This window comes from Phoenix dactylifera, chromosome 4 (genome assembly GCF_009389715.1).
Source record: "Phoenix dactylifera cultivar Barhee BC4 chromosome 4, palm_55x_up_171113_PBpolish2nd_filt_p, whole genome shotgun sequence".
In the NCBI taxonomy this organism is placed as follows: domain Eukaryota; kingdom Viridiplantae; phylum Streptophyta; class Magnoliopsida; order Arecales; family Arecaceae; genus Phoenix; species Phoenix dactylifera.
Genome location: NC_052395.1, coordinates 16390817 through 16409418, shown reverse-complemented (window position 1 = coordinate 16409418; position 18602 = coordinate 16390817). Strand labels below are relative to the sequence as shown.

Below are 18602 nucleotides of genomic sequence, written 5' to 3'. Positions count from 1 at the left end.
TAAGCAGTGATTAAAAACAGATTTGTCTATATTGATTAATCATATATACTTTCAAACAAATATGAGTTTTCTATTTCATTCTCTCATAGCCTTTCAATAAAAGAGTCCCCACAACAAATGGCAGTGCTTTATTTAATTATTCATGATCAAGGTTTCAAAACAACATTGTTGAAACCCCACCAAAATTGTTATTGACCATTATAAAAATTATAATGGCCATCACCAGTCCTATAATGGATGATGTGAAATTATCTCATTATTAAACTAATCCATATTGACCATTACTCATATATCATAATAAGACTAATGAATAAGAATGAAAACTTCATTGTCCAAACAATTTTAATCATTACTTTATTTTATTATGGTACACACTTATTTGGAAGAAAAATTAGAATAAAGCATTGAATTTTGGGGAAAAAAATATTACTTAAGAAAGCAATATAAATGACAAACAGCAACCGTAATTTCTTCCCACTATAAAATGAACAAAAGGACAATGGTTAAATAACGGCCGTTATTTATGTATTGATTGTTCATGAGTACAGGATAACGGAACCCAGAAACATTGTAACGGTTGATTTAAGGTTATAACAGCCGTTATTTTAATATAAAACCGTAGAAACTTAAGGGACGTACTATTGTCCGAGTCTTTATTAATCTACCAGCCTCTGACTGTGCCGTTAGCCGGCGATTTCCTTCCAGTTCTTTCCACTCTCTCCCCCCTTCCCCCCCACCCCCACCCCACCCCACCCCACCCCGGGCGGCGTTCTTCCCGCCGGAGGAGATGAGCGGCGGCGGTGAGGGCCAAGAAAGCCCGGCGATCGAGAGAGCGGCAGACGCGGCGGACGAGCTCTACCGCGTCCGCGACACCTTCTTCCCCAAGGACCCGGCGGAGAAGATCTCGAGGCTCCAAGCCCTAGCCGACGCTGCTCTCAGCATCCTCGACTCCTTTCCCCCTGGTACGCTTCAAATCTTTCCTCTCCCTCTCCCTCTCAGATCTTTATCCGTTCCATTGTCATGCGCAATCCAGCGATTGACGTGTTTAGATAGTTAGATCAGTAAATAGGGTTCGTTTCTTTTTTGTTTGGTGGCTAATGTGCATAAGGTTCTGTTTGAACATCGAACGTGAAACGAAATCTTGATCATTGAACGATAAACGAAATCTTGGACGATAAATCAGGGGAAGATTCCATTTAAATTGTCGTTATTAGGTTGGCCAGGAATTGTGGTTCTGATCTTGGAATAAGGGGGCATCCACCAAGATCAAAAATTTTGTGATCTGGCAGAATTTGGGAGAAATTTAGGAGAATGCCAGATTTTAGAAATTGAAGAATTACAATACAGTTTAATGGTACTGGAACATCTTGACGAGTAGAAAAATTGACGCTATTGGGATTTTGAAGGTTTTGTTTGGAAATATAGAACAAACATTAAGTAGGATTTATTTTAAGACGTACTAACTTAATATGGAGGAAAGACATGCTTAATGAATTTATAAATTATAGTGATCAATTGCTTAATGTTAGACTGACCTGCCTTATGTTTCATTCATGGGGTTATCATGACAGTTTGTCTTTCAGTATTCTAGTATAGCATGACTAGACAGGGTGTTTGAGAAATGTCGCATCTGGTGGCCATCATCCATCACCTCCAACCACAAGTCACATGAATGTTTCCTTTTATTTTGCATTGTTGGGAATGGTGATCGTGGTAATATTTTCTTTGTTAGCAATGAAGTGACATGCGATGGATGTAGGAATTGTAAAGCTAACCATTTTTAGCATTATGTGTGTCATGGATGTATCTCAGAACATCTGCAAACTTTTCTCTTCATATAAAATTGGACATTTTGAAGGGACGAGTTCAGTAAAGTGATAGATTTGTTGTCATGGAACATCAAAGTGAGATGAGTGTCTTTCTCTTGGATGTGTTGGATGATATCATTTAGACCTTTTGTCCCAAACTGTTATTTACCATTCTTTAGTTCTGCTAGATGGGACCGCACAAGATTGACGTTTCCCAAATGCAGTGTGACTTCATTGCAATCAGCTCTCTTTATCATCAAGTTGACTATTACTTGCGTATAGTGTGTTTGATGTGCTTAACTGAACTCTACACATGAAATTCGATGTGCTTAGTTGCTGTGAGGGTGCTATTGCAATTTCATAAAGTCTTTCAGAAGCAATGGGGTGTATTTATCATGTATTTTTTTTCCAAATTATTTCCCCAGAACAAAGGAAGTCGCCATCACAACGTGCAGTCTATGAATTTTTGAGGGGAAAAATACTGGATGCGTTTCCTGATTATCGCAAAGAAGCAGAAGACCATTTGTCAAAAGCTGTACATTACAGGGAATCCTTTTTTCAGTAGCATCTTTGTAAGCTGTGACTATGTTTTGAAATCAGTGGTTAATTGTTTCAGGTCAAGTTGAATCCATCTCTTGCAGATGCGTGGTTATGCTTAGGTAATTGCATTTGGAAGAAGGGAGATCTGCCTTCAGCAAGGAACTGTTTTTCTTTAGCACTAAGCAAGGTAATTTAAAATCAAGATACCTTACTCTTCGGAACTTTGGTTGAATCTACTACTTATATAGTTCGGTATTCAAAAATTGTGTACTGTGACTATACAAAAATTTTGTAGGGTACAAACAAGAAACTACTTTGTCAGCTGTCAATGCTTGAAAGAAAGATGGCTCAAGGTGAGGAAAATGCATTGATATTACAATTCTTTTACACATTTCAAGTTCCTAACTTATTTGAGCTAAATGTACTGAGAATATAGTTTGGAATTTGAATCGGAACTCTAAAAGCAGAAGCGAAAATTTCAGTTTTGACTGTAATCCCATGATTCTTAGCTTCAGAGAAACTCATTGTATATTTGAGCTTTTTTTTTTGCCAATTTTTAACCTCTTCTTTATTTCTTTCAATCTTGGAAGCATTTTCTGGAGATCAAATTTAGATTCTGTGTATTGGGAAGATTTTTAGAAGCATGGCAACATGACATCGAATTTTCACAGGCATATATAGAATGTCTTCTATTAGATTGACATCAAACTATAAAATGCTATCTTATACTTTGAATAGTGTTTTAACATCATTTAGTTAAGGATAATTTTCTGACTGTCTCTGCGCGTAACCATCAGAATGATACATCCAAAGGTTCAAAATACTAAAATGTGCTTTAAAACAATGTTTAAATCATTATAAATGTTTCTAGATATGGTCATTTTATTTTTTTTCTGGTTTTTTCCCAATTTTTGTTTTAATATTTCTATTTTCCAAAATTTTCGAGAAAGTGCTGATCTGGAGCTGAAACCAACATTTGTTTGTCAACTAGATTAGATGGATTCCAACTGAACTTCAACTTCTACTTGGTTGATTGATTCAGGGGTAGTGCTGATGATGCAGACGTGATTTTTTGAACATTCCTTGATTCACTTCTTTCGTGCAGGACTCTTGTCTTTTCTTACTATATTTACATTAAACAGTCCTTATCGAATATTTTCCGTTATAATATGTTTAGTCTTTTTTGTGTAGGCACTGAAGATCAAGCACAATTAGTCGAAGAAAGCATTAAACATGCTAAAGAAGCAGTTATGTTGGATATCAAGGATGGGAATTCTTGGTGTAAGACTCTATTTCTACTTAAGCGAAAGAAAATATTACTTTGGAGATGTTTTAATTTGCAGGTGACACACAAGCTGTGATCAACAGTCGAACACCCTTTAGCATTGAAAGAATTATGTTGTTATACTTTAAAATCATGGATTAATGGAAACAACCTGAAGTATAAATCAGTAGTAAAATTTGCAGTCCTATAATTGATCATAGGTGCAAATTAATCTACCATGATTATTTATTTATGAAGGCATATCACAATGATAAAGTTTTATGGTGTAACTACCGTGCTGCATATTTCTCATGCTACCACAAGTTTTGAGAAACAAGTTTAGGTTGCTGCCTGTTTTGGGTTCCCAAGAAACTTTAGGGGCATGTAATGCATAATAACTGTGTAGTAAAACACATGATAAATGATGCTGATTCTTACTATGATTTGCTAGAAATCCTGTTTACATGGTTCTGTATGTGTTCATCTCCTGGAGATCTTGAATATTGGTTTGTTAATATAAATCAGATTCAAGAAGTGTTGTATGGATTGATACCGGGAATGCTTTAAAGGTATACTAATACTGCATATATAACATTGTATCAATATCCTTATAGGGATAACAAGTATAAGAAAAGAAAAGAATGAATGCAGAAAAACTAGAGGAGACACAGATTGGGTGCGAAGGTAAACACGGAAAGAGACAAGAAGAGGGCCACATGGATTTGTGAACATTGTGGTCCTGTATCTGCAGGATCAGACTCTTTCAAGAGAAATAGAAGAGATGCAGCAACATAATAACTGAAAATTTGTCTAGCAGGGGACCTATAACATAGCTTAGTTACAAGCAAGGAATGCGGAACCATCTCGAACCGGACAATTCCACCCATTCTGAGCCGTACCGGTGGCTTACTAGTACTGCGCCGGCGTAGAAAACGGTTCGCTGCCGGAGACAGAAGAAAAGAAAGAGAGCGAGCGGAGGAGAGAGGGAAAAGGAGTGGCGGCGGACGCCCATGGGGGGCAGCGGAGGTGGCTCGGCCTCCTCTGCGGCCTCCGCCGGCTCCTCGTGGCTCTCCACCGGCGTCCGCCGCCGCCCCTTCTCCTTTCTTCCCCCGCTCACTCTTTCTTTCTCTTCTCCTTCTCCAGCTCTGGCAGGTTTTTTTCTCTTGATACGAGCCCGGCATGGCCTGTACCGACTCGTGCTGCCGGACAACCGGTATGGTGCCCGGTACCGGTCCAGTATACCTTAGTTGCAAGAAACCCAATCATTAATAAGTGGGCTTGAAACAAGGATATGAGGGACCATATGTACCATACTTACCATATAGTACATATTACGTTGTGGAGTTATTCAAACGGCGGCAATATAACATTAACTGCATTTATATGATTGGATATATTTAACGTATTTAGAGTTTGGTTTTTTTCTATGGTGGGAGAATTTCTCTTTTCCAAAAACTCCTCTAATCTTTTCTTCTGCACTAAAATTGAGTCATGTTGATTTTTTAGCTGAGTGAGTTAGGTCAAAAACATGCGTATATATTAATTGGAAATTTGATCGTATGGTAAGCATTATTATTAATAAACATCATGAATAAAATTCAATTCATCTTATTAATTGTTCAATTGAGATAGTCCAACTGAAGACTCGGTGGTGAATTTTGGTATGGTGGAATGCATGCCTATAGAGCATGGAAATAGATGCATGGTAGGGATCTTTGCATGGCTTGGATATCCAGTTTGACCGATCTTGGAAAAAAAAGAAGATATGATATAGCTAGGATACAATAATATGTAAAAAAGAATCCATGAACATAATGATTGTCCCAATAACAAAAGTCCATACTCCATTCAAATTTTAAGTCAACACTCACAAACTCCATTGCATGAAAGAGGGGTCGTCCAATTGTCCAATTGGAAGAACATGCGACCCCTCTTTTTCTTATTATTATGCCAATTCTGTCTTTGAGCCACTGGTATTGTCATCAGATTATACTTGAAACCAAGGTTCGCTATATCAATGCGTACTATCTTGTACCGATCATACTGACACATCAGGAAAGGAAGGAGCGTTTTGATCGATGATGCACTTTGAAAATTAACATGCAAATTGAAGTAAATTGGATTGAAGAATTCTTCACTTGATGAAGAAAATTCTCGCAAAAAATTTTATTAATATGTCAAAAAGCTACCCTTACAATGTATTAGACCTATATTTATAGGACATGATCCCCTAACCCTAATTCGGGCATTAAACCTGATATAAAATTATACTCGGAATAGGACTCGACAATGAGAAAACTTGCTAGAATTAATCTACTACAAATATGGAAACTTAGCTAAAATTCGATATCGTCTCTAGTACTCGCTTGCGAATTTGGTGGCTCCTATGATGCTTGGCATGGTCTAGCTAGTTATAGTACCTGATGGTTGCACCTTGTGTTGCATTACGTACGATACTGGTACCGAACCGAGACTCGATAAGGAGATCGTACTGAGTTTCGATACGCCGAACTAACTCCCATGCTGAGCATACCGACATTGTACTAGGATGATATTGGTATGGAGTCTGGTACCAGGATGGTGAACTTTATTTCAAATATTGTCGTTTTCCATTCCCAATGTCCTTCTCAACTTTCTTTTTTTTCCTCTTTTATTTTCTAACTTTTCTCTTATATCTCCACCCGATTCTCATCTCCTCTCTTAGCTGTTTGAGAATCTCTTTTCCTCTTTGCTTTTTCCCTTGAAATACAATTATGGAAAGGCATGCTGGGAAACCCTCTCCTCGCAATTTTTTTCTCCTCAGGGTATGTTGATTGCTTGGAAAAGGCCCTTCCGGTTATTTGGAGATATTCATGTTTCCCAGCTGCTTGGACAGTGGGAATGTGAAGGCGAGTTCTACAAATTTGGCTAAACTATAAAACCAGAAAATTATTCTTGTCCTTTCCTAGCGAAACCTATTCTTTGTCCTTATCAAAAGATTTCTTAACAGCCAAGAAAACTTTATACTGCTATTCCACAAAGGCATGCATGCTTCAAATTGGCAAGGTACATAATCCATTCATATCTTAGTTGTTTGTTCCTTTCCTTCTCATTCCTTTCCCCTTCTCCATCTCCTACCGTCACTATTCTTCAATTTGTCTCTTCATCTATTTTTTCTTGTCTCTTGTAAGTTGGGCAAATTTTTTTCTATACATTGACTACACTCTTACCTTTCAACTTAGACTCTTTAAGCGAATTAATAGAGATACCCCTTGTTGTTATATGATCTGTTTGTAGAAAAACCATTTTACCGCCTTTGATCAATTTGAGTTTCAGTTTTGTGAAGATTGTAGACCTGAATTGCGATTCTTGTTTGCTAAATTCTTATAAATTTCATCTTTCTTTTCGTATCTGCATTGATCTGGATTTCTTTTGCCAATTGGATATATCATTTTTTCAGTTTCTAATACCTGTTTTTCTCCTAAAGTTACCCAAAGCTAGTCTTAAAACCCTAGACTGCATGACTTTTTATTCCTCCACATTCTGATCAACTAAACATTGTCGCTTATGGCCGGTTGATGGTTTGGTGGTTCACACTTGTGGTTGTTTATTACCCAACATCCCAATTCATTACATTTTCTCATTCACCTTACGATTTGTGGCTTTTAGCACTTGTTAGTACACATACAGGCGATCCATTTTGTTTTTGGTCTCTCATAACTGGTGTTGATATTGCTGTGCCACATCATTCTCTAGGATTTAAGTTGTGATATTGCATTCCAATATATTTGCATTTTGCTGACATAACCCTTCTTTTTCAAAAAAAGGTTTGTTTCTTTGCTCATTTTGAGGTTACACCAATTCAGATTGGGTTCAACAACAGGATCACCGAGCATTTTATCAAGCTCAAGAAGGAGTGGCAGATATTATCTATCTACTACATACTTCTCTTTCAAAGGAGTTGAAGTTCTAAGTTCTTATTTTTTTTTAAAAAAAAATGATGCATATTGAATGATGCTCTAACTTTTGTGAGAGTTTTTACTTTGTATTAGGATATGAATTGCCAAGAGCTCCTAGTTCTTGATATTCTGTTACTTTTCTCATTCTCCATTTCATGCCATTTGCCTGAGTATCACAAGCAAATTAATTTCTTCAATACAATTGACTCATATTCTTACGGTGATGTTTCATCTTCTTGGCAGATAATCTTGGAAATGCATGCCTCACAAGTTTTTTTGTAACTGGAGCATGGGACCACAATAAGCTTCAGCAATCACTGAAAGCTTATCAAAATGCTGTAAGAGTGAAAGCATTGAAGTCTATTCTATAATATTATTGGCTTTTGTAAATAGTTTTGAGGGACCTTTCATCTGTTAAATCTAATTTGTTTTCTTCATGAAACCAAAGATGGCTGGAAATTCTGCTAGACTACTGATTCTTTACTGGAACATGTTCTCCTCAGCTGATTTAGTAAGCAAAGAGTTGGTTCTTATTATGATTATATATTTCAGGAGAAGGATGAACTGATGAAATCTAATCCAGACCTGTACTTCAATTGTGCTACTGTAAGTTTTGCATAACTCAGTGGCTGCTTCTAAACTAAAATTTTAGAATGCCAATTTCCACGCTACAATCTTAGTTATGACTATATTTGTCCAGAATTTTGAATGTTTAAAAAATTTATGTCCATTGGCATGGTGTAGAAAATTATTTATTTATTTATTTTTCTGATCTGATTTAGGCGAACAAGTATTTAGAAAACTATGAAAGGTCTCTTCATGGATTTGAATCTGCTGCTCTGAAGGATCCTAGCCTCAATGCTGATGAGGAAGTACAAAAGATCATCAGTCTTCTCGACAAGATAGAGAGTTCGATGAAGGTAACCCATATTTATACTAAAACATCATTCTTCATAACAAGAGGAGGATGACTGTTGTACTCAGTTTTATGTTTAAAATTGCCAGTAAGATTGTCTTTTTGGAACAGAGGGAAAAGATGAAGTTAAATGCGCCACATGGGGAAGCTAAAGTATGACAAGCAGGCAATTGTTAAGAATTGTAAAAATTATTGAACAAAATATAGAGGTTGTCACTTGAGATGAGTAATTGCTTAATTTAAAAATAGGGATCTTAAACATAAATAATAAACTTTTTGCATTGATCAGGATCCACATATGATTCAACTTTGTCTTTTACATCCTTTTCTTGAGGCCATAGCCTTTCAAAATGAAAAATATATTCAACCTTTCTCCCCTTATTTCGGTTTGAGTATTATTTTCTGTTACTTTTTGTGCTCCGAAAAATCTGAATTCAAAGTCTCTTTCCCCTCGTACCTCCTCTTGATCCATGTTGCATATGACTGAACCATCTTTATCTAATAACTATTTTCCTTGTCCCATGACATCATATTTTGTGGTTGTCACTCTTGATCTTTGGTCTTATTTTTTTTATTGTTCCTGCTCCTTGAAACCTGAATTCAAAGTATCTTTTCACTGGTACTGTTCTTGACCAATGTTGCATATGACCGAACCATCTTTATCTAATAAGTATTTTCCATGACATCATATTTTATGGGGGTCACTCTTGATCTTTGTTCTGTATTTTATTTCTTTTCTTGCTTAGTTTTTGACATAGTCAGGTTAACATCATCATCTTGACTGTTTTTTCATATATCATAGTCACTCTTCACATACCAACATTCTCATCTATAGAATAAAATTGGCATTATGGTTATCATATGGAACTTCTAACACAATAGGAAAAAGGAAGAAAGGAGATTTGATCGATGAGGTTATGTTTTGAAGATCAAGATGCTAATAGAAGAAAACTAGATTGAATAATTCTTTACTTGATAAAAGAAATTCTCTCGAAAATTTTTTTATTAATATTTCAAAGGCTGTCTGTTACAATGTATCACATACATATTTTCAGGATTTGATATGCTAACCCTAATTCAAGCATTAAACTCGGTGTAGAATCATACTTGAAATAGCACTCGACAATAAGAAAACATATTAGAATTATTCTATTACAAATATGAAAATGTAACTAAAATTTGATACTGTTCCTAATGGAAAATTTATAAAAAAGTCTGCTGGCTCCTTCGACGCTTGGCATGGTCTAGTTGGTCATAGTATATGTTAGTTGTACCTTATGCTGCATCAACTTCCCTCTTAAGTTTTCGTGGTATAGAACAATTACAAGACACTTTAAAAGCACACTCATGCTAATGCTATCCTGCTTTAGTACTTGTACGGATATACCTTGTCTATCATGCCATCATGTATAAATGGTTCAGCAGCAACTTAGGAGTGTCTCTATTTCTAAATCTTAGCTGCATGCCTGCATCCTTGGTTAAGCAGAGTTTCAGCCCATTATTCTAGTTGGATCAAGTTTGGTGGGGTTGGGTTAGATCATGTTAGGCTGGGGACTAGGTTGGGTTAAACTTCTACCTATATTTATAATGCATATTAAAAATTGCGCTATATACAAATATTACACATTAAATTATTTTGTAGAAAGAAATGTATAATTCAGGTTAGTTTGGTTGGATGGGTTGGGCATGGTTCATGTTATCTGAGCCTTCAGCTGAAACTCACCTGAACCAAGATCCAGCTAACCTTTGTCTGACAAACCTTACCAAATTAGGTATGCATTGCTTCAACCATTCCAAATGGTATCTTGGATTCACTAGGTGGTCTGAACCAGGTCGCATATCTACTTTCAATTCTTGTTTACCAAACACAAATTTTATGACTTGGTGCTTCTATTTAAGTGCTTGGAAAGCTCTTCCATAATCAGCTTTGTTAATATGCATATGTGGTTCTGTAGCCATTTGTATTTGTTTAGCCTCTTCTGTATCTGGAGAACCATTTACTGATATAGTGTGGTTTCAAGTAAGCCCTGCAAAAACCTGTGATACCAATTTGCATGGCTGACTTCAGACACATGATTTCTTGTCACAAGGCACCCCCATGACTCTTTTAAAATAGTCTAATACCATGCTTAAAGAATCTTTTGCTATGTCTTTCTACCATCTCAGCTTGTTAATATAGGCATTAAAAGCCTAATGTAATAACTTTTGCTCTGAAATAAAAGCTTTTGCCTAAACCATACCTTAGTTTCATTCGATTTATAAACATTTATGATGTGTATATCAATATGTCTATCATTTTATCTCATCTACCACATGTAAGCATTGCCTATCTATGCATCTTGTAGAAGCAAATTATGCTCTCTGCACATTGGGTAGTAAGTGCCATTTGATCTCGCACCAGCTGGCAAATGACGATCCAATATAAAAGTTGTTTTGAACCCCAAAAGTCTGTCTAGAAGCATTAGACTGTTCTCATGGCATGACATATTAAACCTCATTTGAGTAACATGGAAATCATATGCATAGAATTCCTGGGCTCTTTATGATGTTTCCTATGTGTTTTTGAAATCTAAGTCATTAAGGGTTTGGATGCATGACAGATTAAGGCAACTTCGTACTTGCATATTTGGTATGTTAACACTTAGTTTGATCTGAAAATTGTGTTAGTGGCTTACCTTCGTAGTTGACATAACTAATCTATTGTCACTCCAAATCTCTGTGTTTTTTTCAAAATTGTAAATTGTTAATGGTGAATGTTCCAAAGCACATGATGTGTTAGAGATGAATGATGACCTTCCAGATTTTCCATTATCATGTGCATCCTTTTGAAAGTCTTTACTTAGAATGTTGAACTTTATGTTGACCTTTGATGCAACATCCACCCATTTATCTGAGTCCTAGCCTTTGCAATGGAAAATAATGTTCTAGTTTCTAGGTCCTAGCCCTTCCTAAGCAGCAAAAGAACTCATAATTTCTAAAAGCCCTTAATGAAAATAGGAAAAGTCATAAAATTCATGAGTTCTTAAAATTTGAGTTTAGCAAGCTATATTAGGGCCCGACGATTTATGTATTTTGATTTACCAGTTTATCCGAAAACTTAAGCTATGAGGAAAGGGTCAACAATGTATATCAGGTTTAACACCCCCTCACCTTTACATGCAACCTGGACCACACATGTTGAGAGATAATAGAATCAAGATAGACTAGAATCAAGATAACAGATAACTGAGATAATTAAATAAATAACTGAACTCTAGAGGATTCAGACTTATGAACTTCAATAAGCCCAAGCTTCGGTACAATGTTGACTAACCAATTGATCCCCAAAACTTAAGCTAATAGGGAAAGGATCAATGATGTATATTAGGCTTGACAACACAAAATGATAATTTCTTTGTCTGGAGGGGTTTTTATTTTAATTTTGTAATTTTAGATCTTTTCTTAGGTAGACCACTGATAGCTTTCCAATATCTTTTATTTTATTATTTTCAAAGACATGCTGTATATGCATCACCTAGATGGTGCTTCCTGTTGCAATTTGAGTCTCATTTTTCTAGTTCAAGTGCACCTCCTTGCAAGGGCAGTTGCATGGTGGACGTTGATATGTGCTTTATGTCATTACATCCAGTCATGGACTGACATTTGTAGTATCACCAAATATATTGAGTCATTGACTCATAAATGCCCATCCTATAAGAAAAATAAGGGCCTGTTTAGCTTCTAGTAATACTCATGTTATCTCGTATTAATGTCCAGAATCTGGTTAAGTTAGAGGTGCTTGTTAGTTACTAGCAAGCGCTCACATTCCCTTAGCAGATGATAACCACTCAAATATGCTGCCTGAATATGAAGATGCATGTCGTTGCTGTAGCTGTTAGACACCCTGACAGCAAATTATAGAAGATAGATGCATAGGCAATATTTCGAACTCACCGAACCTTCTCAAAGACTCCTTTTGCACTGATAACACAATTCATCACCGTCCTTCTCACAAGAAGGCAAACGGATACGATGGCAAATCAGTGGGTATCCAATTGGTGTTCAGTCAGGGGTATGTGATTGATTTAAAAGAAATGCATTTATGTTTCAATTCGACGTTTGTAAAGAAGGATTCTGATTTAGTTGGCGCATTGAAACAAGTTTTTATGTCTGCTGCCATGGAAACCGGGAGGGAAAATGCAACCTGTAATGTGATCTTTTAAGTTAATATTTTTGAGATAGATCGAGCATAAAATAAACTTAAAATATTTGATTTTTTTATGAGAAATTGATAATTGACTTTGTGCTACTCTATATTATTTTAGTAATCTATTTCATTGTCATTTAAAATATTTGATGAAGAATGATATAAGTTGGAAGAGTAACATATATGGTGTGAGACTATCATCAAATTGCTTTACATAAAGCATGGAGCATCCATTTATGCATACATGGATAATTTCAACTTAAAGGAATTTCTACAGTTCTTTAAATGAGAACATTTGAAAGCTGTTGTTTTATAGTCGCCTGCTTGTAAATGTCAAATACCTTCATTTTTTTTCCCTTCTTTGAAATGAAAATTTTGAAAAGAGCAAATGCTTGTGTTGCTAGCAAGCGTACCGGCCTTGTGACATCACTTTGTCTAAGAGGACATCTTTTTCCTTCTTGTCACTCTGTTTAAGAGCGCAAGAAACTAAAATAATGGCAATATGATGCATTGCACAAGGAGCCTATGTGTAGCATGTTAGTTTTCTTGCTTTCATTTTGTGGTCTTTATACATCAGAACATGGTAAATTCATTGACCAGCTGTAAGGAAAAAGATTACACCATGTGATTTAGTTGTCTCAATTTTTCCTTGATATGAGTTGTATTCTTTATTTGGAAAGTTCATTCTGTTACTGTTTTAAGTGCAAGGTTCCTTAAATGCTCTTATATAATACTCTTACAGTGTATTCTGTTCCTCTTAGATTGGTTTCTATAAGACTGCATTGGCTTATTAATTGTCCTGATATATGCAATCTTAAGTCTTGTTCTCACAGTTGCATCTTTTCCTTACGATCATAATTTTGTAGGGGCAGATCAGAGCGAAACGACTAGCATCTTTAGTGTCATCCTTAGGTGAAGTTAAATGTATGGATCCTTCAGGCCTTACTCTTTGACAAATTTGTAATCTTTCAAAAAAAAAAAAAAAGTTGTTATGTTTATTCTTCTATTTTAAGTGAAAATGCACAGAAAAGCCACAATTAATATCCTTTCGGAGGGCCTGAACAAAGCAGTAGCTATTGTTGGGAAGGTGCTCATCTTCATAAAGCATGACAATATAGCTCCACTGTAAGTCCTTCTAAACTATAAGAACTTATTTTTATGAGTTTCTTATGTTATCTATGAATTGACTTCCAGATCGTCTAATAAAACCTCAATTAACAGTTTAGTAGTAAGTCATGGTTATTGTTCTATTATAAGTTTGTAAAATGTACGGAAAGCTTAAGGAGAAACAAGTCTTCCACTAGGTCTATTATTTATGCCCATTTTTAATTCTATAAGAGGGTAGATAGAAATGTGATTAAAACCAAGATGATAAGGCAGTGATATGTAAGTGATATTTTGTCATCTGCAAGCCAAAAAAGAGATATGCTTCATCGATATGGATCATTTTATTTCTGATAGAAAAAGGGAAGGAGGGATACTTGATGGATGCAAGTCACAGTATATGATTTTGGGATCTTACAAAGACCAAGAATATCGGCTGTAGACTGAAACAGATGCCTAACAGAGTCCGTGGAAATGGTGGTTCATTTAATTTTGCTTTCTTAGAAGATTCAAATAAAAAATGTGAAGAATGTGCTATTTTTTTCACATTATGCTACTATAAATAATGACCATAAGCGCTGTTCCATCTAACGAAGTGCAGCTTTATGAAGCCTACTTGTTATGTCCTTGGAACTATATTACACATTTAAGAAGGAAAAATTTGTTATTTTGATGACTTTTCAGGTATTACTTAGCATGCGACTTGGATCAAACTTTTTTCATTCTCTCTGTGTATGGGCTACATAGTGATGCGGTAAGGATTATGCTTAGCATTATAACATTTTTTTACACGATCTCTTGGTTGCATGCTTTAAAATTAAATAATTATTTGTTATCTTCAAAGAAATTTTCTAAATGTTGGCGCTTTCTTTTTTGCTTCCCATCCCTTTATGGAAAACTACTAGAACAGTCAATCCACATAGATGCGAAATTGTCCTGTGTGTGTTAGGAGCCATCCTTGTAATTCGGAGAATAAAAATTAAAAACCAAGCTCCTAGATATACTTAAAAAATTAAGTAATAATTCCAAAATAATGTTACAAAGAACCATAGTTCATATTATTCATTATTAGTTTTGAATAAAATTGGTCGAAACCACTGGAATTGGGCCAAAGATGAACACTTCCACTAAAATTGGCTGAAATTAATCATTTTTGGCCGACACTTAAGACCTTTCTTTAGTCTAGTTTGGCATTATTGTAAATAGTAGAGCTTTTGTCTAAAGAGCTTTGGGCAGTACAACTTTCGCTAGTAGAGCTTTTAATAAAAAGCCGTTTGCTGTTTAGTAACAACATTCCTAAAGTACCTTATAATTTTAACATTTATTTGATAATCAAATTAAGAAAGTGCTTTTAGTATTAAAAAAATGACAATAAAGAATATTACATAGCACTTTTAATTATCTAACTATTTGTACTATCAAAATTTATTATTATAAAATATTAATTTATAAATTTTGATATTTAATCAAAACAATATGATAAATAATAAATTTTAAAGTTTATCAAAAAAGATAACAATAATTTTATAATACTATTATATATTAAATTGTTATAATATAATAATATGATATTATTATTTTAATGCATTATGAAAGTACTAAATTATAACATTATTATAGTATAATAATATTATATATTACAATATGATTATAATATAATTGTAATTTTACAATAATATAATATTGTTATAGTATAATATAATGTAATATAATTTTATAATAATATTATTGTATTATATTATATTGCACTATCAAAGTGTTGCTAAATTATTACATTATTTTAAATTAATTTTTAAAACATTCATTGCTTGGACTCGGACCTAGGTCATCAGTCTAAAAAAAGCTTCACGACACACCTCAAGTAGAGCTTTTGTTCAAATGCTTCAAATTGGAGCTTTTTCCTAGTAGACCTTTTTCAGCTTTTGAAGGAGCTGGAAAGCTATTTCAAAATTTTTACTAAATACCTCGAATCCCTCCCCCCCCCCCCCCCCAACAAAAAAAAAAAAAAAAAAAAAGAAGCAATGCTAAACATGGCCTTTGTCACTAATGACAATCACTATTGCCGTTATACATTGTTTTTTCCCATATATTTCTGGCTTCATTTTTATTTTTATCATTTGATTCTCTATGTTCTTTGGATTAGTTTTTTATTTTTAAATCTTTCCATTTTTTCTTCTCATGGAAATTACCGATTAATATTGATAATGTTTGATCCTATTGGTGCAACTCATACAACTAACCTAAAGCTTTTCTTACAATAGATAAAAGAAGGAGATCGGGTAACATTGCTGGAACCATATAAGCGGGTGATTGATTTTTCATGGAAGGGAAAAGTATGCTTTCTTATTTCTCCAGCCATTTATCATTTTTGTATTCTTCCAAATACCTTTCAAGTCCTCAAAAGCATCGTTTTAACTTGCAGCTAGGGATTTCTTGTCAATATTTGGTAGGATTCTCAATAGTTAGAATGAAATCATGCTATAAGGATATTTGGGAACTATTCTTCTAACCAAGGTCCGCCGTACCAGTACCGGTCGGCATACCGGTGGCGGGCCGGACCGGTACGGTACCGGTCCGGTCCGGTACGTACCGGCCGGTATCGGTACAGTACCGGCCGGTACCGCGAGCCAAAAATCACAGCACCTCGCGCTGTGGTTCATAAAAAAAAAAAAATTCGTACCGGTGCGAACCGGTACCGGCCGGTTCGCACAAGAAAACTGGAGATACCGGTTTTCTTGTGGTTTCGGTACCGGTCTAGGACCAGACCGGTACATACCGGCCGGTATGGGCCGGTACGGCATTCCATGCTTCTAACAGTTGTTTTATGAGATGTAAGGTGGAAGTTAGTGTGGTGAAGTTGTTCATGAACTCCAATAATTGTGTTTTGAACATACTGTAGATTAAGTAATTAAATTAAGAGATTTTTGAATGTTAATGCAGAGAACTATGTTGATTTTCATTTAGCATGTTTTATAGGTATATTGCTTGTATTCTTACATGGCAAATAACTTTGACTACATTCTGAAATTTCCAAGACTTTGACTCATCAAAACATTTCAGCTTGTCTTGATGGACCTAAGAAACTAGGTTACATCGTGACTGTATGACAGTTATAATAGGAATCTTATGGGCTGAAATATGAGTATTGAATTATTTAATAGATTGTCTGATAATAGTCATTTTGTATAAATGTTTAAAATGAGAATTCTGAAGACCTGAAGTGTTGGGAGCTAGGTTCTAGTGACAGAACTGGTGTCTGTCAGGTGCAGCTCCTGTCACCACCTCTTACCTTTTAAACTCTAGATCCTGGTTTCTATTTTAAGACTGTGTAAAAACATTTCAGTAGAATTTGATTTTTGTATGTGGAGTTCAAGTGATACAAGGAACTCAAAGGGGAAAGATCTCAATCGAATTATGATGGCACACTGTCTTTAGTCCCTTGAAGTGTCTTTAGTCCATTGAAGAACCTAAATCTCTAGAGTTGTTTGTGGTGAGTCGGGATAATTGAAGGAAAATTTATTTAGATGCACCAATGAAGTATACTTGCCACTTAGGAGCCATCATGGGAAGAATGTAGCTATCGTAGGTGCTCTTTTGATAATTGTACCATTTAGAAATGGGTAGAATAGGCAGAAAAACTCAGGAAGAAGTTGTTTTTTCTGGTCCTGTTTGGTAAGGAGGAATTTGGTGACTCCGAGGTTAAATATCTATGACATGGTTCAGCAGGTTTACTTTTGAATGGTGCTTTGAGAATTAAATTTGATACATGCCAGGATAACTTGGCAATGGAAACCAGCAGGGTGGTTGAGGATATAGAATGGGTCACCTGAAAGGTTAGCATGCTGGTTGCATGTTCTGAGGATGCTGGTTTTTCGAACTTGGACCTGGTTCTTAGTAATAGTGATTCTTGGGCATTCTTAATTTCATTTTCCAGTTGCCTCATCCATAACTTCTAGTTTTTCTCATAGTTTTTAAATTTTTATTTTTCTCTCATGTACTGGTTAAGAAAACAGTTAAAATTAATTACAATGTATAGCATAAATTGGATCAACAGTGATAATCAGTGACTTGGGATTCATGGCAGCCAACCCCAATTAGTTGGAAGAAAGCTTGATAAATATAATTATGATATTATATAAGTAGATTAATCTGTAACTAGAGGCATCACCTCTCCATGCTGCATCACAATGAAACCTCTATATGTATGTAGATTGATTATGTACGTAGATTAATTTAACCGAAATTGATCATACAACTATGTCATTATTAGTTCTCTCTCTTTCTTTTCCCTTCATTTTCTTTATTTCATTTATTCTTGTTCTTTTGTATGATGATGTGCAGCACTATCAATTCAAGTCAATCCGTGTGGATTTTATGGAACAAATTCTTGTGAATGAAAAGGCACCAGCTTCTCATCATGCAGTCCAAGCTTACATACATGCGCAGCACAAACCATGAACCATTATATAGTTTGTGGTTATTCTCAGTCCCATGTTTTTTGGTGTTGCATATGAATCTGTAAATCCCAACTTATAATTGGATCACACATGTTATACCAAGGTGGCCAATGTCAATATCTTTTGGTCCCTAGGCAACATTTCCTTTATTAGGAGTCTGAATGCTGTAAATTAGAACGTCCTATATTGATGTCCTATTTAAGTTCTTTTCCGTTGCCAAATATGAATCTTACTCTTCCATAGTGGTGGAAGAGAATCAATAACATTCCTCAAAATGTGTGGAACCTTCCCGTCTCTTCTCCAGCTTGAACTTGATTTGATCTTCCTATGAACATGTCCAGTAACCTGGCTCCTCTATCGGCCTCTCTCTTCAAGTTATCTCCACCCCA

General features: G+C 35.3%; 1 protein-coding gene across 5 annotated transcripts; it reads left to right on the top strand.

The window, feature by feature from the left end:
* Positions 1 to 675: 675 nt before the first annotated feature.
* On the top strand, positions 676 to 18497 carry LOC103705610 (tetratricopeptide repeat protein 5-like). 5 transcript variants are annotated; one of them, XM_008789395.4, is made up of 13 exons: positions 676 to 962; positions 2234 to 2343; positions 2425 to 2535; positions 2644 to 2701; positions 3540 to 3629; positions 7794 to 7888; positions 8103 to 8156; positions 8333 to 8470; positions 13525 to 13576; positions 13666 to 13777; positions 14441 to 14510; positions 16018 to 16089; positions 18098 to 18497. In XM_008789395.4, the coding sequence occupies exons 1-13, from the start codon at positions 788 to 790 to the stop codon at positions 18212 to 18214; spliced, it is 1254 nt and encodes a 417-aa protein (XP_008787617.1). In that variant the 5' UTR covers positions 676 to 787; the 3' UTR covers positions 18215 to 18497. The 5 variants fall into 5 exon arrangements, 3 of the variants coding, with proteins under 3 accessions (XP_008787617.1, XP_008787616.1, XP_008787618.1); XM_008789394.4 differs by having other exon boundaries at positions 13519 to 13576; XR_001879341.3 differs by lacking the exon at positions 14441 to 14510 and having other exon boundaries at positions 18098 to 18473.
* The last annotated feature ends 105 nt before the right edge of the window (positions 18498 to 18602 follow it).

Excerpts from the sequence above, each read along its gene's own strand:
- LOC103705610 (XM_008789394.4), top strand. The coding sequence starts at position 788 with ATGAGCGGCGGCGGTGAGGGCCAAGAAAGCCCGGCGATCGAGAGAGCG. Across the intron at positions 7,889-8,102 it reads TGAAAGCTTATCAAAATGCT|GAGAAGGATGAACTGATGAA; the intron begins GTAAGAGTGAAA and ends TATATATTTCAG. Across the intron at positions 14,511-16,017 it reads ATGGGCTACATAGTGATGCG|ATAAAAGAAGGAGATCGGGT; the intron begins GTAAGGATTATG and ends TTCTTACAATAG.